General features: G+C 35.8%; 6 protein-coding genes across 9 annotated transcripts; 4 read left to right on the top strand and 2 right to left on the bottom strand.

The window, feature by feature from the left end:
- The first annotated feature begins 3,399 nt into the window (after nucleotides 1–3,399).
- Nucleotides 3,400–4,973, top strand: LOC132203320 (probable serine/threonine-protein kinase clkA). The gene is made up of 2 exons (XM_059630996.1): nucleotides 3,400–3,541; nucleotides 3,868–4,973. Exons 1-2 carry the CDS (start codon nucleotides 3,433–3,435, stop codon nucleotides 4,971–4,973), a joined length of 1,215 nt encoding a protein of 404 aa, XP_059486979.1. The 5' UTR covers nucleotides 3,400–3,432.
- Nucleotides 4,974–6,506: 1,533 nt separating this feature from the next.
- On the top strand, nucleotides 6,507–8,014 carry LOC132203319 (putative uncharacterized protein DDB_G0286901). Its single transcript, XM_059630995.1, has 2 exons — nucleotides 6,507–6,618; nucleotides 7,052–8,014. The coding sequence occupies exons 1-2, from the start codon at nucleotides 6,507–6,509 to the stop codon at nucleotides 7,921–7,923; spliced, it is 984 nt and encodes a 327-aa protein (XP_059486978.1). The 3' UTR covers nucleotides 7,924–8,014.
- Nucleotides 8,015–10,546: 2,532 nt separating this feature from the next.
- On the top strand, nucleotides 10,547–17,153 carry LOC132203412 (carboxypeptidase D-like). Its single transcript, XM_059631190.1, has 22 exons — nucleotides 10,547–11,152; nucleotides 11,215–11,456; nucleotides 11,519–11,691; nucleotides 11,747–11,908; nucleotides 11,970–12,120; nucleotides 12,220–12,326; nucleotides 12,392–12,613; nucleotides 12,672–12,863; nucleotides 12,922–13,007; nucleotides 13,071–13,274; nucleotides 13,324–13,566; nucleotides 13,635–13,801; nucleotides 13,855–14,107; nucleotides 14,160–14,364; nucleotides 14,431–14,560; nucleotides 14,622–14,790; nucleotides 14,850–14,958; nucleotides 15,032–15,344; nucleotides 15,397–15,614; nucleotides 15,681–15,823; nucleotides 15,875–15,949; nucleotides 16,028–17,153. Exons 1-22 carry the CDS (start codon nucleotides 10,721–10,723, stop codon nucleotides 16,583–16,585), a joined length of 4,554 nt encoding a protein of 1,517 aa, XP_059487173.1. The 5' UTR covers nucleotides 10,547–10,720; the 3' UTR covers nucleotides 16,586–17,153.
- A 470-nt stretch (nucleotides 17,154–17,623) lies between these two features.
- LOC132203137 (HSPB1-associated protein 1) lies at nucleotides 17,624–19,395 on the top strand. 2 transcript variants are annotated; one of them, XM_059630668.1, is made up of 8 exons: nucleotides 17,624–17,723; nucleotides 17,783–18,035; nucleotides 18,103–18,255; nucleotides 18,320–18,456; nucleotides 18,518–18,630; nucleotides 18,683–18,810; nucleotides 18,868–18,972; nucleotides 19,034–19,395. In XM_059630668.1, the coding sequence occupies exons 2-8, from the start codon at nucleotides 17,835–17,837 to the stop codon at nucleotides 19,355–19,357; spliced, it is 1,161 nt and encodes a 386-aa protein (XP_059486651.1). In that variant the 5' UTR covers nucleotides 17,624–17,723; nucleotides 17,783–17,834; the 3' UTR covers nucleotides 19,358–19,395. The 2 variants fall into 2 exon arrangements, with proteins under 2 accessions (XP_059486651.1, XP_059486652.1); XM_059630669.1 differs by having other exon boundaries at nucleotides 17,625–17,723; nucleotides 17,808–18,035.
- LOC132203138 (uncharacterized) lies at nucleotides 19,378–20,276 on the bottom strand. Its single transcript, XM_059630670.1, has 3 exons — nucleotides 20,122–20,276; nucleotides 19,816–20,013; nucleotides 19,378–19,761 (listed from the first exon to the last, which is right to left on the bottom strand). The coding sequence occupies exons 1-3, from the start codon at nucleotides 20,207–20,209 to the stop codon at nucleotides 19,559–19,561; spliced, it is 489 nt and encodes a 162-aa protein (XP_059486653.1). The 5' UTR covers nucleotides 20,210–20,276; the 3' UTR covers nucleotides 19,378–19,558.
- A 300-nt stretch (nucleotides 20,277–20,576) lies between these two features.
- LOC132203083 (RNA-binding protein 1) lies at nucleotides 20,577–23,386 on the bottom strand. 3 transcript variants are annotated; one of them, XR_009442428.1, is made up of 5 exons: nucleotides 23,244–23,386; nucleotides 22,854–23,062; nucleotides 22,116–22,247; nucleotides 21,435–21,885; nucleotides 20,766–20,907 (listed from the first exon to the last, which is right to left on the bottom strand). XR_009442428.1 is itself a non-coding variant. In XM_059630544.1 (4 exons), exons 2-4 carry the CDS (start codon nucleotides 23,060–23,062, stop codon nucleotides 20,778–20,780), a joined length of 471 nt encoding a protein of 156 aa, XP_059486527.1. In that variant the 5' UTR covers nucleotides 23,244–23,386; the 3' UTR covers nucleotides 20,577–20,777. The 3 variants fall into 3 exon arrangements, 2 of the variants coding, with proteins under 2 accessions (XP_059486527.1, XP_059486528.1); XM_059630544.1 differs by lacking the exon at nucleotides 21,435–21,885 and having other exon boundaries at nucleotides 20,577–20,907; XM_059630545.1 differs by lacking the exon at nucleotides 21,435–21,885 and having other exon boundaries at nucleotides 20,577–20,907; nucleotides 22,125–22,247.
- Between the last annotated feature and the right edge of the window lie 1,663 nt (nucleotides 23,387–25,049).

Here is a 25,049-nt window from a genome sequence, read left to right as displayed (position 1 = left end):
TTGCAAACATTAAAAATAAACACAACAAATTCAAATTAAAATTACGAAGTTTAACTCCTTTTAACACCAAAATTTCAAAATCTGACCTTCGACAACCCCAACCCAAATCCAACCATCCTTTCTTAATCCTTTTTCTTTCGTTTTAAGTTTTCAGCTTTGTTCGTCATCATATGCCAGCAAAAATGATGATTTTTAAATAATGTTGAGTCCCAACACAAAATTTAAAATTGGGTGATGCCTTCTGCACCACTAATAAAGGGCACAGGCTGAAAACACTTTATCTTGGCCTGGACCCTAAAAAATAAAAATAAAATCAATCATGCGATCTTTTATTCTCACGGCAATATTACTCGATGTGACCATTTCAATCGCTTATTTGATTTTAAATAATTATTATACATGGAGTGAAATCCTTATAGTGGTGGCTAGTCTTACTCCTTTTTCTCCAATCAAGTGATTTCTGCCAAACAGCCAAATTAGGAGTTAGCACACATTCTGGTTTTGCCGTTCAAAATTATTTTGTGTAACAATCGACTTCAAATTTCATAGCCGCAAGGGTTTCCTTTGTGCCTAGGAACATTTTCACGGCTGCGCTTTTTTTTACATTTTTTCGCACTCAATCGGCACGTTGGGTTATTCAATTTATAAGGATATTGAGAAATCTATGTTCATTTCAACACACATCATGTTTTGAGTGCGATTGATGCATCCCATAAAGAAACACACTTTAAGTATTATAATCAAGCACCATAAATTTGAAGCCAATAGCCTGATCGCGGATTATTTCACAAAAAGAGCGGCTGAAAAACCAACAAAACCAGTTTTGCTCTTCGTTCTCAGCGTTTTGATTAGGATGATTCAGAATGCGCTGACAGGCATCAGGTAAAAAGCTTGTTAGCCGCGGTATGTCAGTCAGCTAGAGGCAAAAACAAACGACCAGTCATAAAAGTTACTAATTTCTTAATAGAAATGAGATTTGTTTTTGTTCATACAATATTAACAAATCTGTAAACATTGAGAAGAATAGTATATTTTTCACCAAAATGGGAACGCCATCTAATTGCGATTCACTGATTTCAGTTATTACTTTTGCAATGGAGTGATTATTATTTATTTTTCTCTATCAAATATGTTTTAATTTTTTTGAAATAAAGAAAGGGAGAGAGAAAGGGTATCACAACTAGGAGATGTCTGCTAAAAACCCCATTATATTACAAACAAACAAAATAATAAGGCCACCGCGGTAAATCCACATGATAACAGAAACGATAGAAAATTTCATTTACTTTGGTAGCTAATTTAGTGCTTTTTCTTAATAATTATTGTAACACGCACATAATAGTAAAAATTGTAAACCTGTACAACAGGAGGATGTGTTTTTAAGTTTAAGAGATTCCCTTCATTTAATACATCAATGTATAATTTTTTTCTTAGAATATTAGAGCTTGAGGAGAAATCACGCGGGCATCAATTTTTTTAGACAAGGCGCATTTTATGACTTCACTCTTTTAAGAGGTAAGAAAGTTGTTGCGCGCAATTGGGCAGCGCAGATCACATTTTCTGACTAGGCCACGTTATAAATAATTACATCTTATGGGAAGAAGGGATTCATTCAGTCTCACGATCAACTGCCAAAGTACTGCCAAATATAAGAAGAGCATGAGAGCAGTTACTTTAATATTGATGCGCCGGTGTCTTCGCCTCGCCAATAATGATCAGCAAAAATTCGGCCGTTAAGACCGTTAAGAAAAGCACCGCGAACGAAGAGCAACTCCAGAAAAGAGCGGGAAAAAACCCAAAATTTTGGCACACTTACTTTTTAAGGGACCAATCGCGAATTGGCTAGGTTTAAACAACTATGGTGGCGGCGGTGGATTTGGTGGGAACCCTTAGAACAGCGCAGAACAGCGGAAATAATTTTTTACTTAATTATGTTTAATCTGTCTGTACTGAATATTATCATTCTGTGTGTTTTCATATTATAAATAATTCTTTCTCAAATAAATGTTTTAAACAATTGTATGTAAAAAATGTGATGTTACAATTTGGATAAATATACAATAATAATAATAAAGTATTTCCTAAAGTTTGAAATTGCAAGTTTCTTTTTCAATGACGCTTTTAATTGCATCTAGGGTATGTAAAATAAAAATTATAGTAAGTATAAAAAAAAATTAAGAATGCGCGCATGCTTTAAAAACAACAATTTTATCTTTGTAATTATAATGAACCCCCTATTTGCAAATAAGTTAGAAAATAATGCTCAGATATATCATAAGAAAATATGCTGGGTCAAATCAAAGGCCCGCCTCTTGATTCGAGTTCAACTGCAACTTTGTAGTGAAAATGTAGATCAAAGAAATTGATAACAATAGTCATTTGCACTAGTGATTTGGCGCAAAATGAGGCAACTTTATGTAATCTGAAAATAAAAGCTGAAATAAAATTAAGAAAGCAGCTCCAGATGATGAAGGAGGGGATTTTACAAGGAATCAGATTTTCATAAAAGATCGATTGAGAAGAAAATGATATTATATTCAGCAATAGTTAGTTATTCCTGTCACTGAATGTTAAAATTTACACATTCCTGACGTTTTATCAGAAAAATCAATTATATCTGTGCTTTGAGCTGAATAACGATTGAACAATTTATATAAAAAAGTATTCACAAGAGTTGTTCTTTAAAAAAATTCAAATGCCGTCTTGCTAGGAATAAATTATACTTAAAAAAGATGTGCAAATGTTCTTTAATTCTAAATAAAGAATAAACATTAAAAATGTTAAAATAAAACTTTGCAATTTGCAAAACTTGCAAGTTTAAAAATAAGTTATTTTCTAATAAATTAAAAAAAAAATTTGAAATGCTAACAGGCATGGTCAATATATCTGTTGCCACATTTTTATGGGCAAAGGACTTTAAGAAATGGAAAGTGTGCTACTCTCTGCTGCAAATTCAGCCATTTCACAAGCGGTTGAACAAAATAGGAACTCTAGCATTTGCAAACAGGTTTAATTTGATCCAATGGTGGGTTTCCACCGACTTTGCACGTAGTATTATTGGCTTGGTATTTTTACACCACGAAAAAGTGTCTTGCTTTTTAAAAATCTTGCGTAAATCACAACTTGCTTATTGGCAGCGCAACAATGGTAATTTTTGTTTGGAGCCGCCAGTTACGTGTGCGAATGGCCAATAAGGTCCCGCGCGTCTGTCTGAGAGTGAGAGAAAGGATTAAGTAACACTCCCCAGAAGACGACGAATATTTTTTTCCTAGATTAAAACTATCTCCATTTTTTTTTAGCAATTTTTCTGCTCGTGCAATTTTTCGTGGCAATGGGGGTATGCCGATGGTTATATAAGTCTGCGGAACACACCTTCGTCGAGAATAGTTTTGCCACCTTTCGCCTCATGTGATTGTATATTCCACACTCGGCATGAAAGTGCTTTTTTCAGCGGTTCTATTGGTATTGCCAGCGCTACTTGGCAAAAGCGGTGCCTTTCCAGCGCTGCAGGAGGAGAATTCCCTTGATCTTTCGTTGAACTGTAAGTTTAAAAGATATTTTTTGAGCTTTGTTTTCTATTTGACGTAATATTAAACACAATTTGTAACTAATATTAAATCGATCCATATTGTTAATATAAATATTAAATTTTCGTAAGAGATTCTGTAAAATGAGCAAAGTAAAGAAAATTGATAACAGAGATAAATAAATAATCAAAGAAAAATTCATTTTCTAAATTTTATTAACGAATATTTAAAATATTTTTAATGTAAAAATTCTCAAGTTCAATGTTTCAATTTTATAGGACAGTTATGAAAAGTTGTAATTTTATAAATTTTGGTCTTTTTTTTTTTTTCATTTTTGCAGACAACACAGCAAACAATGATGAGACGTCAAGCCTTCTCCGCAACAAGAGAGCAACTAACAAGAACAAATTGCATTTACCCTCATTTCGGCCCCTCAGCTGGCCATCATGGGCGGGCGGCTCAGGAGGATGGGGTACTGGAAGTTGGGGTACGGGAGGATGGGGTACCGGGATTTTTGGTGGATGGGGCGGCAGTGGCTCTCAATCCTTGCCTAGACCAGTTCACCACCACAACCACTTCCACTTTGGCCAAAATGGTCTGAACGGAAATAACGGGGTGAACGGTGGTAACGGGGTTAATGGATACAACGGAAACAATGGTAATAACGGAAACAATGGGAACAACGGAGGTAACGGAAACAACGGCAACAACGGAAATAACGGCAGCAACGGAAACAATGGAAACAACGGAAATAACGGAAGTAATGGCAATAATGGAAACAATGGAAATAACGGCAACAACGGCAACAACGGAAATAATGGAAATAACGGAAATAATGGAAATGCTGGAAATAATGGCAACAATGGAAATAATGGTAATAATGGAAACAATGGAAATAATGGCAACAATGGTAACAACGGGAACAATGGAAATAACGGAAACAGCGGAAACAACGGAAATAATGGCAACAATGGAAATAATGGAAACAACGGAAATAATGGAAATAATGGAAACAACGGAAATAACGGCAGTAATGGCAACAACGGAAACAATGGAAATAACGGTAACAATGGAAACAACGGTAACAATGGAAATAACGTCTACAGCGGATACAGCGGTGGGTATTTTTGTGGATACGACTGCGGAAAGAAAGGTGCGACCCAGAACAAGGTGAAGACTGGAGCTAACCAAGCGCGACGTCAGGGTAGTATTAGCAGCAGCAGCAGCAAGTCTGGGCAAGGCTGGTTATCCTCGCGACTTATAGGATGGGTGCAACCCTCAAGCGCCAAGCCCAGCAGCAACAATGTCGTAAAGAAGACAGCAGCAACCCCGCGCGCCAAGCAGCCAAGTGCAGCTCGACGACCCCAAGTGACGAGCCAACCCAAGACCAGTCCTAGCGGCAGGTCTCAACAATCGAGACAGTCGTGGACCAGGTGGATCTTTTAAACAAAGACTTAAACAATTATTTTTTTTTTATCACAGGAGAGAAATATGCTTTTGGTTATATTTGTTTCTTGCAAGTAATTTGTGTACAACTTATTAGTAAAGCTCATACCGTATTATGTTTTGTTAATAAAATCTCTTTTTATGATTAAATAATAATCTTATTTGATCTTATTATAAAAAAATGTGTTTATATACAAAAGAAAAAGGTCAGAATAAGCCTTATACTTTTAGTTTTTATTTATTAATTAAGATTTCTTAAAATTTTACATTTAAAAGAAAATGTTCTTTTAAGAAATTATATACTAAAAAATTGTGTGATAATTGCAAATATTTTTATTCTTAAATTGCATTATCGCGTATAGTGTTTATAACATTATTTTTATATAATTCTCTTAATTCAAGAATTTATACCAATTAGTTGCTACATTTTAATTTTTAGTCTGAACACAGTTCTGATCATCCGAGAATTATGAAAAATATTTAAATCATAATGCATTAACGAAAAAAAATGAAATAAAACTTGCCAAAAATTTCTTGACGTAAAAAAATAATTCAGAAAAACTAATTTTATTGCGCAAAGTTTGCTTAATATTTTTCTTAAGTTGAAATGACCCTAAAGTGTATGGTAGTGAAACCAGTTTGAGGTTTGCGCCCTACTTCACAGTCCATAAAAAAAATGAACTAAAACCGTTTGGCTAACATTATCAACCAAATCGTAGGAATATTAGTTTTCAAGTCTGCAAAAAAAGAGAAATAAGCACTGTCATGCGCATGATTGGCAGAAATTAATAAATGCTTTGCCGCAATGGTTGGACCAGATTAAAGATCAATCAATGTCTTTAACTTGCAGCACTACAGCTAATTTTAATATCTTGATCAAATAATTATATTATGCATGCATTGATGGCTGTCGGCGGTCGTCAGGTATGATTATTCCGCTCTTGTTGCGCAGGTTGCCTATAGTTGCTGTCGAAAAAATCTTGGATGAATGCTTTGTTCAGATTAAAAATTAATATCTAGCAACTAAATCGGTGCACATTCTCAAATTAAGAGAAACAAATAAAAATAATTTTATAAAAACTTCTTTCGCGATGATGCAACTTGAGAACAAAAATATTTGCAATTTTTACACAATTTTTTTTGGGTATATAATTTTTTAAACAATAAACGCGTTTTGTCAGCAGTCTAGCCGACGCATTTTTTTTTTCAACTACAGCCAAGGAAACTCATCAGAAGGTGGGATAGTCTCTGCTTGTCTACAAATTTTAGTTTTCTCCAACACACAACTTTCGCGCATCCTGTGTGTTTTTGGATGTGGAACAAACCGAGGAGATTCCTTTTCATTTCCATAGGGTAACTGTACCTACAAGTTTTCGCGTCTAGTCTCTCTAAATCAAAACATGTTTTTCAGTGGAAAGTGGAAGATTCTCTGCTATAAAATGAGATCTTGTTTGGCCGCGGCTCATCATTTAAGCAGATCAACTTGATCAGTGTTCTTGCAAGTGTGCAGACTGAAGAGCTTGTCTCAGCTAGATGAAGGTTTTGATTACAAGCGCCCTTCTTGGGCTCGTTACCATCGCAAGTGCTTTGCCCACAAAGGCAGCGCCCAAACAGCTTTTTATTTATCACCCTGAACCACTAACAGGTAAGGAAATTTCCTTTTAATTTTGATACTACAGAAAATATTAATTTAAAAAATCTAATGTAGCAAAGTATATTGTCTGAGCTTATTATTAATTAACTTTTAATTATATTTAAAATAAATTTATTTTCATTTTTCATTATCTTTAAGTCAAAGAAAAACTAACAAAAATAATTTTTATTTTTTTCTATTATCAAATTGAAAGAAAATATAGGAAATTTGCATTAATTGATGTCTCTTTGACTGAAACAAGAAGTCAAGTATTACAGCACAAAGCAGTTAATATAACAAATTCTGCATGCAAAATGACAATATTCCCTGGATTACAAAGAATAATAAGTACTAATTAATTCAAGGAAAATAAGAGATAAAAAAATTAATAAAAATTAGGAAATAACTAATTAGAAATACGAGATTAATACCTTTTTTTTTGCAGATTTGACTAGCAATGCCGCTCAAGAATTATCAACTAAAAATGCATTAGGATTTCGAGGAAGGATTCATCTTTTACAATACTTATTCAAACCATTATTTTCACCTCCAGCATCTTACAACCCTTCAGGGCCATATCCACCATATGGACCACCGTCATTTGGACCTGCAGGGCCAGTGCCCTTCTCCCAGCCCTTATCACAACAATCGCCCGATCAACCTAACCCGCAACAAGCACAATACCAACCCTGGGGGCAACAGTCCCCTAATCAAATACTACCTCAACATGGCACGTCATCATCTTCATCTCAATACTGGCAAAATGTTGATGGTGAACAACACTTCCACACACACTTCTGGGGAGCGAACGGCCAAAATGGTCAGGATGGGGCAGATGGGCTCATAGGGGATAGCGGAAACAATGGTAATAATGGAAACAGCGGAAATAATGGAAATAACGGCAATAATGGAAATAACGGAAACAATGGGAATAATGGAAACAATGGAAACGATGGAAATGAAGGAACTAACGGAAATAATGGAAATAACGGAAATAACGGTAACAATGGAAACAATGGTGACAATGGAAACAACGGAAATAATGGAAACGATGGAGCTGATGGAATCAACGGCAATAACGGAAACAATGGAAATAATGGAAATAACGGAGACAATGGCGACAATGGTGAAGACGGCAATGATGGAAATGATGGAAACACGGGATCCAATGGAAACAATGGAAATAATGGAAACAATGGTGATAATGGAAATAACGGAAGTGATGGAAATGATGGAAATGAGGGTAACAATGGAAACAATGGCAATAACGGAAATAATGGTAACAATGGAAATGATGGAGTTTATGTGCCAGCTTAGGAGCATGATGATTACTAACATAAAACTAATTTATTCATACTTTTTTTAAAGATGCGGCTAGTAAATTCTAGCAATGTTTTTATTTATGCACTCGCACAGATGTAATTAATTAAGAAAAGTTAACGATTTATTTATTTATTTAAAAAAATTTTTTTAGTTTTATTTTGTATAAAATAAACTCCAATAAACCATATTTAATTTATGTTCATACTTCTGTCTGATTTTAATTTATTTAGACCAAAGATTGCACATAATATTATTATTGAACTACAAGCTTATAATAACATAGTTTTTGACGACTGCGGAAAAAAATACATGATTAAGTGAAATTTTCCCAATTGTAAGATATCGTTTTGGCAAAATAAAGACAAGCATTTGAGTTAAGAACACAAAATTACATTATTAACTTATGAATTTAACACCCATATAATTTTAGTGTGTAGAAAGAAAAATTTTAAACCTTAATAAAATCAATTATTATGAATTGGCATGAGTAAAAATTGATTTTCTTCTTCTTCTTCTTCAATAAAAGCAACACTAGAACACCGTCAGCACTAGAAACCCAGTCTTCTGTAAAGAGAAACAGCCCTCTGTGCGCCATTAATAATATAAATCCATGTAAGCAACACGCATTGAATCCGTGTCGGGCCAGTTGCCTAACTTTTAGAATTAAGAATGTTTTTTTTTTATTAAAACTCCCGTTACATGATTTTCATTTATTCTTATTTTGGGTCAAGGTCAAGAAAAGTCTTGTCGGCCTGTGTCATCTTTTAGTGGTGAAGAAGGCACCACACTATTTTTGCCATTTTTATTTTTGCATAGTTGGGTGCGCTCAAGAATTTTGCGCTCGCACTTGCCTTCAATGGTGGTTTTGAAAATTTTTGCACTGCACTCAGATAACAAATTTTTTTCCCTAGAATGCCTAGAATTTTCCGGGCATTTAAAAATTGCAAAAATCAATTTAAAAAAATTGTCAGTCAATATTAATTTCTTTAGGCGCAAAATTTTGTCTTAATAAATTATTGACTTTTTGTAATAACCTACTAGTTTTTGGGCGGAATTTCTTTATTTTTCACTGAATTTGCAAGTTATACGACCGCGCTGCTTTTTTGAGTGCAAATGCAAATGAGCGCACGCACTCACTGATCACTGACGGTTGCACTCGCGCTCGGAGCTTTAAAATCAAGGCGCTCAAGAGTGCAGAGCGGAGACTGGCGAGACTGCACTCTGCGCAACTATCTATTTTTTTGTGATTCAACTATTTGGCACGTATAATCGAAATTAATCAAATTAATATTTTAAATTGTGTAAATTACCGGTAAAAATAAATTTAAACCGAATATTTATTTGACTGGTTACGCACATAATATGCATAATTTTAATATAATAATTCAAATAAGATGATTTTCATCTTAAATTTTTGCACACGCAGACACGCATCACACAACGTTGCAATTGTCTATTATTTATTTAATTTTTTTGTGCAAGTAGATTTCTTTTAATAATAATCAAATAATAATGAAATAAAAATTGTTAAAAAAAATGTCATTTTATTTAAAATATTTCATATTATTCCACTGGCGCGCGTTTGATACTTTTGGGATGGGTATTAATTCTATAAATAAAGAGATTAAAAAAAATTATAACTTTGTGTTTTAAATTTTTATAGCTAATTTGAGTACCACGAGTAATATCGTTTACAATAATGTAGTTCATTCGCCACAATTATTTTTTAATAAAATATTTATTTATCAAATTATTTTGCTCAAATTAATTATTTTCCCCCTCACTTTAACGCACTTTACTAAATGCAATATAACTTTAATGTGTAATGAAAGGCATAAAAAAATAATATTATATAGCTGCTGCTACATGGAATACATAAGACAACAACTATAAAATTGTGTAGTACAACTCGCATAAACTTCACTTTTAGCCACCTACCTCTTTTCGGCTTCCCAGGCTATCCCCAAGGTCCATTTTCCGGGATCGTCTAATCAATCGTAAACTAGTTCCTTATTGTGAAATAACAAATTAAAATTAAAAACTAGTCACGCATGCACTGAAAATGAGTGACACACGTTTGACGAAATCACTCATCATAGATCACACCAGCAAAATGTAGTTGTAAACAAAATAAGCGACGACAGCTGATTGCGGAAAGAAAAGGAGCGCGCGCACTATCGGCGCAATCTCAATATTTATGTAATATTATTATGTAATGTACTTCAGCTTCAGATAAATGATATGTCCAGCCCAGCCCAGCTGTATCTGCAGGAGCTTGTGCAGGAGTATGATAGTATGAAACGAGACATGCAACAGTACTGAGGAATGCAAATAGTTTTAAAGATCCAGAGTTAAAATCCATAAAAAATTACAAAAATACCGAAAAAAATACTTCAAAAGAGATCATGGGGTGTTGAGTTGAGCGTGCTTTTATTCGCGCTCGCAGTTCTAATTCTAATCACGTCTAGGGATAGTAGAGCTCTGGGATACGAATAAGGGCGGGGCTTAGGTACCAGCTCCCATTTGATTACATTGTACCAGTTTAACATTGCGGGTATCGGGGGGCTCCGCCTTTCTTCGTATCCCATGGTTCTACAATCCCTAATCACGTCATGTTGTCAGTGCCACGCCCCCGCCCACCTGGACGTCAGTGGGCAAATTGTTATTGTTCAACGTAAACAATAACTCGAAGGCTCGATTTTTCAGGTCCAGGGCACCATCTTTGACTTTGTAGAGTTGCAGATGTTGGGAAAACAGAAATTCTAAAGTCGACTTCGATGAAACGCAGAAAATGTTTCGTCTGAAACACCTTGTTTGCTTTTTCCTCTCGGCGATCTCCCTCATTGGCCATGTCCACCCTTCTGATGACCTCCACTTTCAGCACCGCTCCTACGAAGATTTGACACGATGGCTTAAAAATGTGTCCGCAGAAAATCCCAATCTTACTTCCTTCTACACCATCGGACAGTCTGTGGAAAAGCGGGAACTGTGGGTTCTGCGTCTGACAGAAAATGCCCAGGCCGAGAGAGCAATCGGCCGCCCCATGTTCAAATGGGTTGCAAATATGCATGGTGATGAGACCGTCGGACGAGCTATGGTCATCCTTCTGGGCGAGTATCTTATCAAGATGTATGGAAAAGACGACAGGGTCACTGCCTTACTCAATACAACAGAAATCCACCTGATGCCTTCAATGAATCCTGATGGCTTTGCTGCTTCAAAGGTTACAAATTTAATTATTTTGAATGAAAATAATAACAGGCATAAAATAATTTATTTTCCCAGGAGGGAATGTGCAATTCTTTGAATGATTTTCGGGGCCGGAACAACAGAAACGGTGTTGACTTGAACCGGAACTTCCCTGATCAGTTTGATCAAGTCCGGGGTGACTTTTTAGAGTACCTGACTGGAGGGAGGCAGAAGGAAACACTGCTTATGATGTCTTGGATTTCCTCGCAGCCGTTTGTTCTGTCAGGAAATTTGCACGGTGGAGCTGTCGTAGCCAGCTACCCCTTCGATGACACTGGGTATATTTTATTAAAAAGTCACAAAACTAAATAAAGTAAAAATAATTAATTTTTTATTGTAGAGGACCTGATGAAGAAGGCATTGAATCGCCCACTCCAGACAACAAGCTCTTTGTAAGCCTGGCTAAACTCTATGCCAATAATCATGGACTGATGAAGAATGACATCAAATGCGAAGAAGGGGATCACTTTCCTGGAGGTATTACCAACGGTGCCCATTGGTACAATGTGAACGGTAAAAATTATCATTTTCATTTCCTCACATTGAATCCCATATTTTATTTATCTAGGTGGAATGCAGGATTTTAATTATTTGCACTCAAATTGCTATGAGGTTACTTTTGAATTATCTTGTTGCAAATACCCATTGAGCAAGGAACTAGCCAGTGAGTGGATTAAAAACAAAGAGGCTATGTTGGCTTTTATGGAGGCCACTAACTGGGGTGTCAAAGGTGCTTTTTTAAATTATCAGAAATTTTTTTTGGACTAATTTGTTTTTGTAATTTTTGAAAGGCATTATCCGCTCATCAAGTGACAGCAAAGGGATTGACGGCGCTCATATTACTGTTCAGGGGAATGCCCATTTAATTTCAACCACCAAAAGAGGAGAGTACTGGAGGCTTCTTTTGCCTGGAGAATACATTATCATAGCTAGTGCTCCAGGGTAGGCTTAATTAAATTGTTGTAACTAATGCATGAGACTATTTTTTGATGCTCGATCAAGATGTTTTTTAACTTGACTTTCTCTCTTCTGATATTTTAGACACAATCCCGAGACAAAGAGGGTTTTGGTTACTCGTGAAAGGCCATCAGTACTTGATTTCTCACTTGAAAGCACAACCAATTTTCCTGAAAAAAGTCTCAAAAAAGGTGTGTATAATCTTAAAGCTTTTCTTTGTAAATTAATCGAATATTCTTTTAATTTTTTATTACAGAAAAAATGAAACCAGAAGTTGGTTTGGCAGTGAAACCAGCCCCAACAAAACTAGATACACCAGTCCTCATCCATCACAATCAAAAAGCTTTATTCGAAGAATTTTTAATGCTGACAAAAAACTATCCAACCATTACGAGACTTTATTCGATTGGTAAAAGTGTAAAAGGAAATGATTTGTACGTTTTGGAAATATCTGACAATCCTGGTGCACATGAATTAGGTATATTGATTTGTATTTTCCTTTGAATTCTGTTTTTAACAATTATATTTTTCTCAAGGTGAACCTGAAGTCAAAATGGTTGCAAACATGCACGGAAATGAAGTTGTCGGCCGAGAAATTCTCATAACTCTAGCTCACTGGCTCTGCTCGAATTATGGAGTTAATGACACTGCAAGCATGATAGTAAACTCCACACGCCTTCATCTTATGCCATCCATGAATCCAGATGGATATGAATCCTCTTCTCAATGTATAAAAATCTATTTTGTTCTTATGCATTAAAATTAACACATGCAAATTGATTTAAGACTCTCAGGATAGCATGGAAGGTCGAAACAATGCAAACAATGTTGATCTAAACAGGAATTTCCCAGACCAATATCAAGATGTTAATGTATTTACTTTCAAATTTAATTTTTTTTTTACATATTAATGCATTGTATTTATGTGTTTGTAGAAACTTTCCAAAGCCGAGCCTGAAACTGCGGCAGTGATTGAGTGGACCAAATCATATCCATTTGTTTTATCGGCTAATTTGCATGGTGGCTCCGTCGTCGCAAACTACCCTTTTGACGGCCAAGCGCCAGGGCAAGTAAGTGGTCAACCAAATTATGCTCCTGATGATGCAGTTTTCCAACACTTGGCTCATCTGTATGCAGGGGTAAGTTGTAATAATCAATAGAAAATGAATGCTTATGTCACATTGACAGAAAAATCCCGCAATGACCAGAGGTCCTGACTGCAAATTGCGGGAAAAAGAAATATTTCACAACGGAACCGTGAATGGGGCATCATGGTACTCGGTTTACGGTGGCATGCAGGATTGGAACTATGTTTTTCAAGATTGTTTTGAGCTGACCTTTGAATTAAGTTGCAACAAATACCCTCTTGAAAGGGACCTACCGAAATACTGGTCTGAGAATAAAGAATCCCTACTCGCTTTTATCCAAGAGGTTTGTTAAGAATAGTATTTAAAAGTTTTTTTTTTTTACTTTTTAATTTTTTTTTACCTATTGTTAAGGTTCACATTGGTTTGAATGGATTTGTATTTGACAAGAATGGCCAGGCAGTACTCGGAAGCTACATCGAAGTGGACGGAATTGATCATGTAACCAGAGTTACATCTAATGGAGAATATTGGCGACTCCTGGTGCCTGGATCCTATTTAATTACTGCCTATGCCCCTGGGTAATTTCAGTTTTCTCCAAAAAAGAAAATTAGTAACTCTGAATTATTTATAGATACCAATCTGAGCCAGTGGTTGTGAAACTAGAAGGAAAAGTGAACTTGAACTTTACTCTTGAAATGGATAATTTAGTAAAATGGTCTAATGAAACTGATTTCAACGTAGTAGAAAATATGAGTCCCATGTTTTCATACTTGAAAAATGTCGGGATTGAAGGAATCCTAGTCAATTTAGAGAGACTTTTTGAAGGAAATGCCGAGTACGATAAAGTAGGAGCGGGAGTTGATTTGATCAAAATAGGACATGAGGTACCAAACTTCACTGCCAAGTCATGTGCATTACTATAAATTATATTTTTAGGCCCAGCTGCCGTCTGAAAAATTGCAAATCCTGCTGATAGGAGGGCTGCAACCAAACGAGCCACTTGGTCGAGAAATTCTGATCAGATTCGCAAGGCATCTGCTCGTTGGCGCCAGCAAAGATGATGCTAAGATAAAGGATTTGCTGAGCAGAGCTAACTTCATTATAGTACCTGGAGCCGATCCACAGTTTGAAATTGTGCAAAGTAAGCTGTTCTAATTAGAAGAAAAATGAATATCAATTATCATGGATAATTAATAAATAATTCTAGGTGCTTGCCAGCCAGAAACAAGAGGCTTTTCGACACAAAGTCAGCAAACTGGAAAAATAATTCGGACACTTATCGCAGACAATGATGTTGATTTTGTAATATCAATTGGCAGTGGAGGATACTATTTTGAGTGAGGCTATACCCAGATTTTCAGGATTCATTGATTATATTAATGTGATTATGTTTCACAGAGCTCCACAAAACTGCTCCAGCAACCAAAGAAAGTTCTTCAAGAACCTTGAGAAAAACTTTAAAATGTTCCACAAGGTGTTTTCAAAGACAAACGAATTCTGCAAAAAGGAAAGGTATAACAATGAGTTGACTCCGGACATAATTTTTTCCTCATATTCAGTACCTATGGTATGTTAAATAATTCATGGTATCCTGAAAATTTTCCAATGGAATTATTGTCTTTCTAGGTGTCAGTTCACCTTGGTTGTTGTCTTTACCCACCTCCTAATCAAGTTCCGTTCTTATGGAGACACAATTTGAAAGGTCTTTTGAATTTAGTCTCGGCATCATTACAAGGTACTCTTTCATATCAGTTTTCATTGCAAAAAGCTCAATAGAAACAAAATGTGATGGAAAAATATTTGAAAAGGTATTACGGGACGAGTAATGGATGACGAGGGAACTCCTCTTCGTGAAGCCAAGGTTGTTGTTGTCGGCTCCAGCGCAAAAGTGTCTTTCTCGGCAAATGAAGCTATCTTCCGCACAATACTTCCAACAGGAGTCTACAAGTTAACTGTCACTGTGCCTTCTTACCCTGAAAAGTCAATTGCTGTGACTGTTTCCCCTGGCCGACTAGCAAACATAAATTTTTCTATGGGCCGACCAAGAAAGGCTGACTTAAAAACGCAAAATTGGCTTAATTCCTTGGTCACAAATTACCCTTCAATTGCCACATTAATAAGGTAGTTTTTTAAATCTGCATTCAAAGTATACAGTATACTTCTTAAATTGTAGGAATGAGCAATTTAAGGACTTAAGACTGAGCTTCACCTCCCTTGACAATCTTATGACGCCTTGTACTGCATTGATATTCAGGTGCACATCCGAACCCTGCATGTCCCAAGAAGCTGCGAAGGGCATCGTAGAAAATATTGCACAGAAGTTTATCAACATTAAACAAGAGGGAAGCCTTTTGCAAGCCACCAGCATCCACTTTCTTCCCTGGCAAAAAGGTTGATTATTAGTATTTTTCAGTATTTTTATTAACTTTGTGTATAATTGAATGTGCATAAAAATAGATACTACAATTGCTAGCGATGAGGACATTCTCCAGTGGGTGGAAATCCACCGCCCATTGTTTGTGATATACCTGAACGATAAAATTAGTCCTGGCATCAATATTCCAAAAGTATCATATGGAGGCAGAAGCTCAAACCCTGATGTATGTTTTCCAATTTGCTGAGTGCAATGTTTATTATAATTTCAATTTTAGATTTTTAAAAATGCTGTGATGCTTATAAACTCCAACACTACGACAGTGCCTACAGTAGAACCGGAATCGTTTGCGGTATGTATGTCCTTTGCACCACCAAAGTGGAAAATATTTATTTGGTAAAGTGCAATTTTCAACCAACTCATTTTACAGAACGCAATCAACTCGAGAATTGAAACAATGACCTTTGAGTTTGGTGTCAACGGGCAGTTCAACTCTTCGCTTTTGCAATCTTTAGTAGCCTTCCAGGCTGATTTCGGAGTTACGGTGATCATCATGGACGATGTTAAAGACCTGATCCTTCAAACCGCTAAGCTTGAAATCCGTTCTCACAGCTTAAATTTGACAGTACAGCCGTCACGTGGCCTCTTCTGGCGCCCACTGCCCCGTGGCGAGTACGCTTTCTTTGCGTCTGCCCCCAATTACCTGACCTTGGTACACGACTTCAAACTTTTGACGGAAGGCCACGAGACGGTCGTTTTGAGGCTGGTAGCAGACAGAACATTCTTTGGCATCTCCACAATGTCACTCATCTTCATTTGTGGACTTGTGGTGCTTGGAACGGCGACTGTGTCAGTGCTAAGAACTGCTATCAAATACAAGAAAGCTAAAGGGAGGCAGCGCCAGACCAACGCATTGCTCAGGCACAATGGCGACATTGCCCTGTCAAAATACGTTGACTCAGAATCTGACGAGAGCTCGTCTTCCTAATCAATTGATTCGATTTGTGATGAAAATGTTTTAATTAAGAAATCAATGTTTTACTGAATTTTCAGAACAATTTTAAAATTGAATTTTGAAATTTTTAAGAAATCAATTTTAAGGCCGTATTATTTAATGTTTTTAATTGTTGTATCAAGTGATTTATCCCGAATTAACAATAAATTTGAGAGATTGTTTTTAATTTATCTGTTTTGTTATTTTATTTGAGGAGGTTATAATATATTTTTTCAACTGTAGATGACATGAAAACACTCCTACATATTATAGTACATGCACTGCACACACGCTCTGCATTATTACACCCTCGGCTTCGGCTACACACAATGTATTTATGCATTTTTGGGAGCATCAAATATGCCCTCACGAGTTTATTTAAATGAAAATTAATAATTTATTTTTGATAGTGAAATTTGTAGAAAATAAATGGCCAATTGAACTAATATTTTTATGAAAGTATACAGCAAATATTATTGATTGCATTACATTATACAAAAATGGAAAAATGTAGCATCCATATAAATCAACATTTTAAACTTAATAGCATTTAACTGATTGTCCATACTTTTTTAAAGTTCACAGTAATGTTGAAAACTTCATAACATCATATTGAAAAGAACACACAATTCTGAAAATAAATATCCAATATGCTGCAAACTTATTCTGAATCAAAAATTTATTTCAATATAAAACACCGGCCCTTTCATAATAAGTTTTTTTTTTAATCCTGTTGAGTTTCAATGATAATTATTAAAATATATAATTTATTTATTTTCTGCACATTAAGCGCTTAATATGTGTTTCTTCATTTTTTCATTTTTTAAAAATTAAAAAAAAACTATTTTTATTTTTAAATTTTTTTCGTTATGTTAATGATCAATTGATCAGTTATATTATCTTTTATTCAATGCCTAGCTAAAATATAAAAAAATTACTCGTCTTAATTTTCTATCAATTCTTACGTCCATGCCGATTTCGCGGCAAATTTGCTGATTATGGCGCTGTACTCGCTGATTCGCTCACATAAATTCAAAATTGTCAACAAACACTAACAAAAGAGACAAGCAGCATCCAGCAGAGCAACACAAACAGTCATTTTCCTTTAATAATTTCTCCCGCGCCGCTTCTGGTAAAATAAAATAACTCAATTATATTTAGCTTTTAAGGTTTTACAACTATTTTTTTTAGATCAAAAGTTAATTTTAATTCAAAGTAAACGATTGGCAAGGAGGCAAAAATAATGTCGATGCCGGAGTCTGCATCCTGTACTGCTGCTTATTCTGTGCGAAACATTCTTGATTCATCGAAGGTACCACTTCTGCTGAAAAACAGGGCAGACAAATGGAACATTACCAAGACATGGACATTAGAGGACTGGGGTCAAAACATCGGCTTTTCTAAACTGCTGCCTTTCCGCTGCGGACAAAATTTTCACACAGAGGTAGGTTTGATAATACATAGAGCACATAAACAGATGTGTCTTTATGACCAGATATTTTAATTTTTAGGAACCGCAATGGGAGTCTTTGTGCGTTAAGAAAGATTTGACAATGAGGCAATTTATAGATCACTGTCTGTCAAATGACGTGAGTGCAGAATGGCTCTATTTTGATTACAAACACCTCAACGAATGGTTTCAAGACAATGAAGATTTTCTGAAAGTATTAATTAATATTCATTAAAAAGAGATAGAGATATTAACAAAAAATATGATTGGTATTTAAGGATATTGATTGGGGCATTGTTGGGTTTCCTGAAAGAAAAAAGAGCGACTCGACTTTGTGGATCGGAAGCAAAGGTGCACACACTCCTTGCCATGTTGACACTTATGGCTTCAACTTGATTGCCCAAATCTATGGACAGTACGTATAATAATTTTATTTGTTATATTTAATTTTCATTGTTCACTTATTTTACACAAAGAAAACAGTGGTTCTTGTTTCCACCTGAGAGTGGAGAAATCTTGAAAGCAACAAGAGTGCCCTACGAGGAGTCAAGCATATACAGTCAAATTAACTTCTTTTCTCCATCAGAAGGTTTTACTTTTTTCTTGGTTATTTCATTCAATATTACTTGAGAATTTTTCAGTGGAATCTCTCGATGCGTATGTTGTGACCCTAGATCCAGGCGACGTTTTGCTTGTGCCCAACGGATGGTGGCACTATGTTGAGACTATTTCCGAAGCTGCGATAAGTCTCAACACTTGGGTACCACTGGTAAATTTTCTATAAATATATAAATTACAAAAAAGTGCTCATGATATAATTTCTTAGGCTAGTGATGCACACAAGCAGCTTGAAGAGGCGCTCGTAAAACTTTTTGTGTCTTCCGTCTGCCGACTAAGCTCAAATGCGTCAAAAATTTTGAATCCCAATGAGGTTAAAAATTAATTGCTTGTGATTTTGTTACATCTATTAAACATGCATAATTAATCCTTAGAGCAATCTTGAGGATGAAAATATCCTCAATTATATCCAGTGGGCGACGGAAGCGAGTAAAAAATTGAGTCTCGACGAAAAGCCTCCTGCTGCAAAGAGAGCCTGCCTTGATCTTAATGAACTTCCTGAAGGTATTTCAAGGTTGAAAATATTCCCTGCAGATCAGTTTAGAAAAATTTTGAGACTAAAGAGAAAAAATATTAGTAAAAGGTCATCTACAATCTTGCAAAATGACACTGATTTTGAACTGAGCAGAAGACTGATAAATGCTATGTGTAGCCAACAGGTTCTAGCAACTATTGCTAGTAAAATTACAAACGAATAAAAAATAATTATCACTTATTATACAATGCTTCTATATTTTAATAAAATCATTTTGGCTGTCACGCATATATTTCAAAGAAATGCAATGCATTTGCAAACGTTTAATGCAAAATATATAATTTAACAGATCAACTGTGCATGAGGCATGAGTATTTTTGTTACTTTATAAATATCCAAGAAAATATATTAAAATAATTTGGAATCAACATAGCAGTCTTGCAGAAATCACTATTGCAAAAGTCATTATCATGTTTGGCGCCCAGTTGAGTGGCGCTGAATTGCACAAATCGCCTTGGCAGAAGCAGGCAAAAACTTTCCTGTTGTTTCTTGTTATGTAGGCACATCTCTCTTCACCATCGGAGGGCTGTCTTTGCAGACACATTCTGTGTGTTGCTATTCCATAATCTAAATTTTTTCATCATTTAAGAAAGTTACTTTTCAAGACAGTTAATTTCCTACCGTCGTCTTTGAAAGTGCTACCGCCTTCCATCATTTTGCTGCACCAGCCAGAGGCGCAAGGAATTGTCTCGACACCCCTCAGAAGCTGGGGCTCTTCCCCTTTCACAGTAGGTTTGGCGGTGCCATTGACTGGGAAGGGGTCTTTGCAGTTGCCCAATTCGCCTCTTGATCTACACGAGTAACATCGTTTTATGATCCCTGAAAATTTATGTTGATTTTGTTTAGAAAAGTGAACGGGACACCTTCCACTTGATGCTAAGAAGGGCGCTTTTTATCTTATAGCTATATAACTGTATGTAACTATACCTTGCGTGAAATGGACTGAGGAGAGGAACACAAATAGGGTCAAAATCAGGAAATTGATGCTTCCAGATGGGCCGATTTTGATTTCCATTGCATTGAGACCTCGATTCTTTTTTAAACTGATTCCCACTGACAAGCTGTTGACCTCGAATTCTTGATCCCCCTCTCCTTTGATTTACTTTCTCCTCCCACCTTCCTTTCTCAGGTACAAGAAACCTGCACCAGCGATTCTGGCGCTATTGCCATAAAAATGTTAAAAATATAAAATTTAGTATATCGAGGACAGAATTATCTTTTAATCAAAATTTTCTATAGCAATCCTTTTCTTATTGACGATCCAAAAAAAGGTTCAAGTGTCCCCAATTATAATAGAAAAAATTAAACTATTAAATTAAACTCGTCAAGCAGAGAAGAAAATAAACGCAAGATTTGGTTCCAGTACACTTAAAATTTATTTCTTTATCAGCGTAAATATTTACGTCCAGAAGCATAATGACAAGTCCTTTTATCGAAAATGATCCTCCACGATGAAGTCAATGGTTTTTCACAGGTTGTGAATTTTCATAAGTTTTCTTCTGTCTGGTCAGCTACGCAACATTCAAAACAACACGCAATTTTGACAGATTAAACGAAGCAGGTGGTTTGAAAGTGCCAGGGTCTTAGTAGTCGTCCTTGTTGTAGCGGCGTTCACGTGGTGGTGAATCTGAGCGGGACCTACGGCTTCTGGAACGGGAGCGCGATCGGCTTCGCGAGTCTCTCCCTTGGCGCCTCTCCCTGGGTGAACGAGACCTGTAACAACATTCAGGGCGATTAGTACTAAGTTGAGAAGGCGCTTCTAGCACGCAACCACAAGAGGACTGAACTAGAAAAATGTAAATGGGGGCCAATTGTCAGCTGGTTCATGATTTATTTATTGATTAAATCTGGCGAGGAAACTTTTCAAAAAATTTTAGTTGCAAATTAAGTTTATTGGTGCATCACAAGAAGTCTCTGCCTGTATTTATTTTATTTGGACTGCTTTGATTAAGTTTCAAATTGGTATTTATTGGGCCGTAAATTATAGGAAATTTAACGAAACAATTTTTGCACACTAAAAATGAGTAAATCTGAGAAATTTGAAGATAACGAAAAGTGTCCTCTGAATGAACGAACCTCAATTATTTAATTTAGTATGGGATGTTGAGCAAACTAAGTGTATAATCAATTACTGGGCACTCTCAACTGCTTATAAATTTATGTCAACAACTCTTAGCCTATACTTATTTTGTCTGCTGAGGGCAAAGAGAGAAATGATGAGATTCTTTAGGCGTGAATACCGTTCTTTAACGTGTGAGGTCGAGCGAGCAAGTTGAAAAGTAGTTGCATTTTGAGGAGAGTCATTTTGAGGTCCTTTAAAGTTGCGCAGAAAAAGGACGCGCGCAGGGTGGTGGGGGTGGTTGGTTGAGCAGCCCCTTTGGACGAACGACCGACGGGCGGACAGTTGGGCGGGCGGGTGAGAGTGAGTCAACTGCCAACCACACCCTGACAAAGGGGACTTTCTTTAGCTCATAATCGATAGCACCGTTCTCGGACTGAGAGAGTTAGAGGCTTTCTTTCTTTGAGATTTATCATGTCGGGAGGAATTGCAGTCCGGTTGCGGTGGTGATTTTTGAAGATTGAAGGCTGACAGGCGGTAAGGGGTTGGTGGTGGTGGTGGTGAGAGGTGAATGTGTACAAAGAAGCAGTAGCAGTTGTGCTAGTTTGACTAGTAGTAGTAGAAGTTGATCCCTGCAAAAGTATGCGCACAATATCAATAAAGAAACTTCCTTTCTGTCCACGTCTGTCAATCAAACTTCTTGCTCTACTGATTTGTTAATCTCAATTCAATATAATATCAATTTAAGTTTATCACTTCAAATCATTTTTTCGGACATAATCATTCATACGATAAATTAATTCATTGCTTCGAAATCTGCAAACGAGCTTTAAATTTAGAGCCGTCAAGGCTCGAGGCTCACCTGGAGTACCTGCTGTTTCGTGGACCTCCTCTGCGGCCACCGCCTCCGCCTCCACCGCCGCCGCCTCCACCACCTCCTCTCCTACTGCGTCCAGTGGACATCTCTACACGCACACGGGTTCCGCAAACACGACTAGAAATTTTTTAAATAGAAATTACAATAGAGCTATAAATTTTTAAATGTTCTAATAAAACTCGATTATTGTGACACACTACAGGTTAAACAAAATTATTTTAGGATTTGAAGTTAAAAGTGTTAAAGCTTGGCATAGTTTGAAGCATGTTAAAAAAAAGAGTTCTTTAAATTATAAAATGATAGCAATAATAAAAATGGTAACTGGAAATATTATAATTGATTTTTGCTGATGAAGGGTAGCTTGGCATTAGCGTAAAACTGTACAATAATATGATGATACATGATCAGTGTGTAGACATAATAGTCTAGGTATTTTGACTAACAAATGTTAAATATTTTAAAAAGATAGCCTGACAGTCACGGCCTTGTATCACATCAGACAAATAATCAGCTTTGGCCTTGGGGGACAATAGGCAACATAATTTTTCAAAAAATATGTATCCATGATAATAAGAATAATAATTGCTCATACTATTTTACTCTATTTAAAAAAAATTCATTCTGTAATTTCATAATTAAAAAAAATTCATTATGTATTAATTATTATATAAATTTTTTTTTGACAAACAAATGTTATTTAGTGTTAATTTATAAATAACTTACGTTCCATCCAGTCCTCGGACCGCGTCTTCGGCGTCTCTGTTATCTTCAAACTCAACAAAGGCGAACCCTGCAGGGTTCCTGGCGACCCAAACATTCCTCAATGGGCCGTACTTAGAAAAGGCCGATTCAATTTCATGTTTGGAGGCGTTGCTGCCCAGGTTGCCGACGTACACCTTGCAAGCGAGGTCCCATTCGCGATATCGTGACATCTGAAAAGTAAAAGGAACACTTTAACATAAGCGCGAAATTCTATTTTGCCCACGGAGAGCGCCAGACGGATGCGTTGCCGCTCTCCTCCGACGCCATTTGGAGGCCTCCGAGATCAAAGCTCTCGCCGATTCGGCCGAAATGCTGCTAAAAGTGGTCATGCCGAAAGTTTTTTTCGCTCACCTTGATTAAAAGATATTAGCAAAGGAATGCAGGCGGTCGGTTGTCCAAAAAATGCGTGATATTTGACAAATTATGGTTAATCGGTGAGGAGGGAACGCTGTAACGCCGCAAAAATATCGATGTCTCTCAAAAGCCGAACTAGCCGAAGCTTCACGAAAAAAGGCGAAGCCGACAGTAGACCGCCAAGGAAGCCTATAGTTTGAATTTAGGCGCGAATTAAACGTTGTAGATGTAGTTATGCAGATCTATATATTTCGTGTACAAACATATTAAGTACTAATACCTATTTTCTTACTTATTACTGGCACCGACGAATGTGTTTGGGATTTTTTTTACGAGCTCATCTTCATTAAAATTATCCCTGGCAGTCCTGGCAAAACCAAAATAATAAATAATGCACTTTTAAAAAGTTCCAACCTCTTTGACTTACGACTCTACACAACTCTACATTTTCTTCTTAAAAAATTTAAAAATAAAATGGCTAAAATGATTTAAAAAGACAATAAACGATGAACGCATAAGAAAATTCGTTTGAATTTTTAAAGGTGGAGGTGAAACATATTATTATCAAATTCTAACCAGGCTATAGTGCAAGCGCGTCTATAATAAAATATTTATGTTGTAACATTAATGTAAAAATTTTTATCCTAATTAAAGTTTAGATATATATAAAACATATAAAGCATAAGGGTGGTTAAGTTTTCAATAAATCAATTCATTGCATATTATATACAAAATGTATCTTTCATTTCAATCCATATCCATAAACAATATTAAATTGCACAAAAATATATTACGATTATAACTTTGTGATACATCCCTAAACAATTTTGAATGTGACTAATGTGAGTATATCATAATTTTAATTAGAACATAAACCATTAAAAAGTAAGTAAAATCAAACTCATTTTTTTTTTTTTTTTTTTTTTTGCTTTAAGTGTTTATTTTTATTTCTTTGAATCCCTTTTTAATCACTAGTTGCCACTCCGATTATTCACTTATTGTAGCGCCTTAATTACTTTGATTGATTAAAATAACAAATTACATCAATGAAATGCCTTCTGGGCCATTTACTTCGTCTGCTTCGTCAGTTACCAAAATTCGCCAAAATTTAAATTAAATTTAAAATAGACAACTTCAGAATTGAAAGCCAGTTTTGCTACAGGTAGGGAAGATATAGAGGAAAGTCCTATCATTATGATTAAAGTGAAATTTTTCAACTAATTAAAAATCAAATATTTTTTAAATAAAAACCAAACAAAAATTAAAAGAAGTTAATTTTGTGCTCAAAAAAGTATTGTTTAATAAAATTAAAACTAAATGTGCAGATACAATTTAATTAAATTTCCCCCGGCCTTTGAAAAAGATTTTTTCAGGAAATTTTATACTGCTCTGAAATTTGTATTTTTTTTCTTAATTTGTATAATATGTAAATTGTCAGCGGTAGATTTGGGGTGAAATAATTGACCTAATTTGTATTTAGAACCAATCAACGGCTCTAGCTATTGCTCTTGGGCAGTATCCCCTGGCCAAAATTACATAAGGCGAATCATTAGATTTTGGGTCCAGTTTCTCCTGTTTCCTATTGCAGCTATTCCATAAGTGAATGGTGTAACTTCCATGCTCTCTAATGTATTCCAACCAGACGCTTGCATTACTGGTACGATACACCACATGGCATTCGCTGTATTTAATTGGACTAGTTATCAAATAATTCAAAACGTGCAGCTGGTTATTTATGTTTACGAGTCTGATCGCCTCGACAATGCTTATCTTAAAAACATTCATTACGGCTTTGTTAAAGGA

The sequence above is a fragment of the Neocloeon triangulifer genome, unplaced genomic scaffold, assembly GCF_031216515.1.
Source record: "Neocloeon triangulifer isolate White Clay Creek 2 clone unplaced genomic scaffold, ASM3121651v1 ptg000017l, whole genome shotgun sequence".
Classification (NCBI taxonomy): Eukaryota; Metazoa; Arthropoda; class Insecta; order Ephemeroptera; family Baetidae; genus Neocloeon; species Neocloeon triangulifer.
This window is presented reverse-complemented; position numbering and strand designations above follow the sequence as displayed.

Excerpts from the sequence above, each read along its gene's own strand:
- LOC132203412 (XM_059631190.1), top strand. The coding sequence starts at position 10,721 with ATGTTTCGTCTGAAACACCTTGTTTGCTTTTTCCTCTCGGCGATCTCC. Across the intron at positions 11,909-11,969 it reads CACTAACTGGGGTGTCAAAG|GCATTATCCGCTCATCAAGT; the intron begins GTGCTTTTTTAA and ends AATTTTTGAAAG. Across the intron at positions 13,802-13,854 it reads ATTACTGCCTATGCCCCTGG|ATACCAATCTGAGCCAGTGG; the intron begins GTAATTTCAGTT and ends AATTATTTATAG.
- LOC132203138 (XM_059630670.1), bottom strand. The coding sequence starts at position 20,209 with ATGGAAATCAAAATCGGCCCATCTGGAAGCATCAATTTCCTGATTTTG. Across the intron at positions 20,014-20,121 it reads CTCAGTCCATTTCACGCAAG|GGATCATAAAACGATGTTAC; the intron begins GTATAGTTACAT and ends ATAAATTTTCAG. Across the intron at positions 19,762-19,815 it reads TAGCACTTTCAAAGACGACG|ATTATGGAATAGCAACACAC; the intron begins GTAGGAAATTAA and ends GAAAAAATTTAG.
- LOC132203137 (XM_059630668.1), top strand. The coding sequence starts at position 17,835 with ATGTCGATGCCGGAGTCTGCATCCTGTACTGCTGCTTATTCTGTGCGA. Across the intron at positions 18,036-18,102 it reads GACAAAATTTTCACACAGAG|GAACCGCAATGGGAGTCTTT; the intron begins GTAGGTTTGATA and ends TTTAATTTTTAG. Across the intron at positions 18,457-18,517 it reads ATTGCCCAAATCTATGGACA|AAAACAGTGGTTCTTGTTTC; the intron begins GTACGTATAATA and ends TTTTACACAAAG.
- LOC132203320 (XM_059630996.1), top strand. The coding sequence starts at position 3,433 with ATGAAAGTGCTTTTTTCAGCGGTTCTATTGGTATTGCCAGCGCTACTT. Across the intron at positions 3,542-3,867 it reads CCTTGATCTTTCGTTGAACT|ACAACACAGCAAACAATGAT; the intron begins GTAAGTTTAAAA and ends TCATTTTTGCAG.
- LOC132203319 (XM_059630995.1), top strand. The coding sequence starts at position 6,507 with ATGAAGGTTTTGATTACAAGCGCCCTTCTTGGGCTCGTTACCATCGCA. Across the intron at positions 6,619-7,051 it reads TCACCCTGAACCACTAACAG|ATTTGACTAGCAATGCCGCT; the intron begins GTAAGGAAATTT and ends TTTTTTTTGCAG.
- LOC132203083 (XM_059630544.1), bottom strand. The coding sequence starts at position 23,062 with ATGTCACGATATCGCGAATGGGACCTCGCTTGCAAGGTGTACGTCGGC. Across the intron at positions 22,248-22,853 it reads GTCCGAGGACTGGATGGAAC|TCGTGTTTGCGGAACCCGTG; the intron begins GTAAGTTATTTA and ends AAAAATTTCTAG. Across the intron at positions 20,908-22,115 it reads CGAAACAGCAGGTACTCCAG|GTCTCGTTCACCCAGGGAGA; the intron begins GTGAGCCTCGAG and ends ATGTTGTTACAG.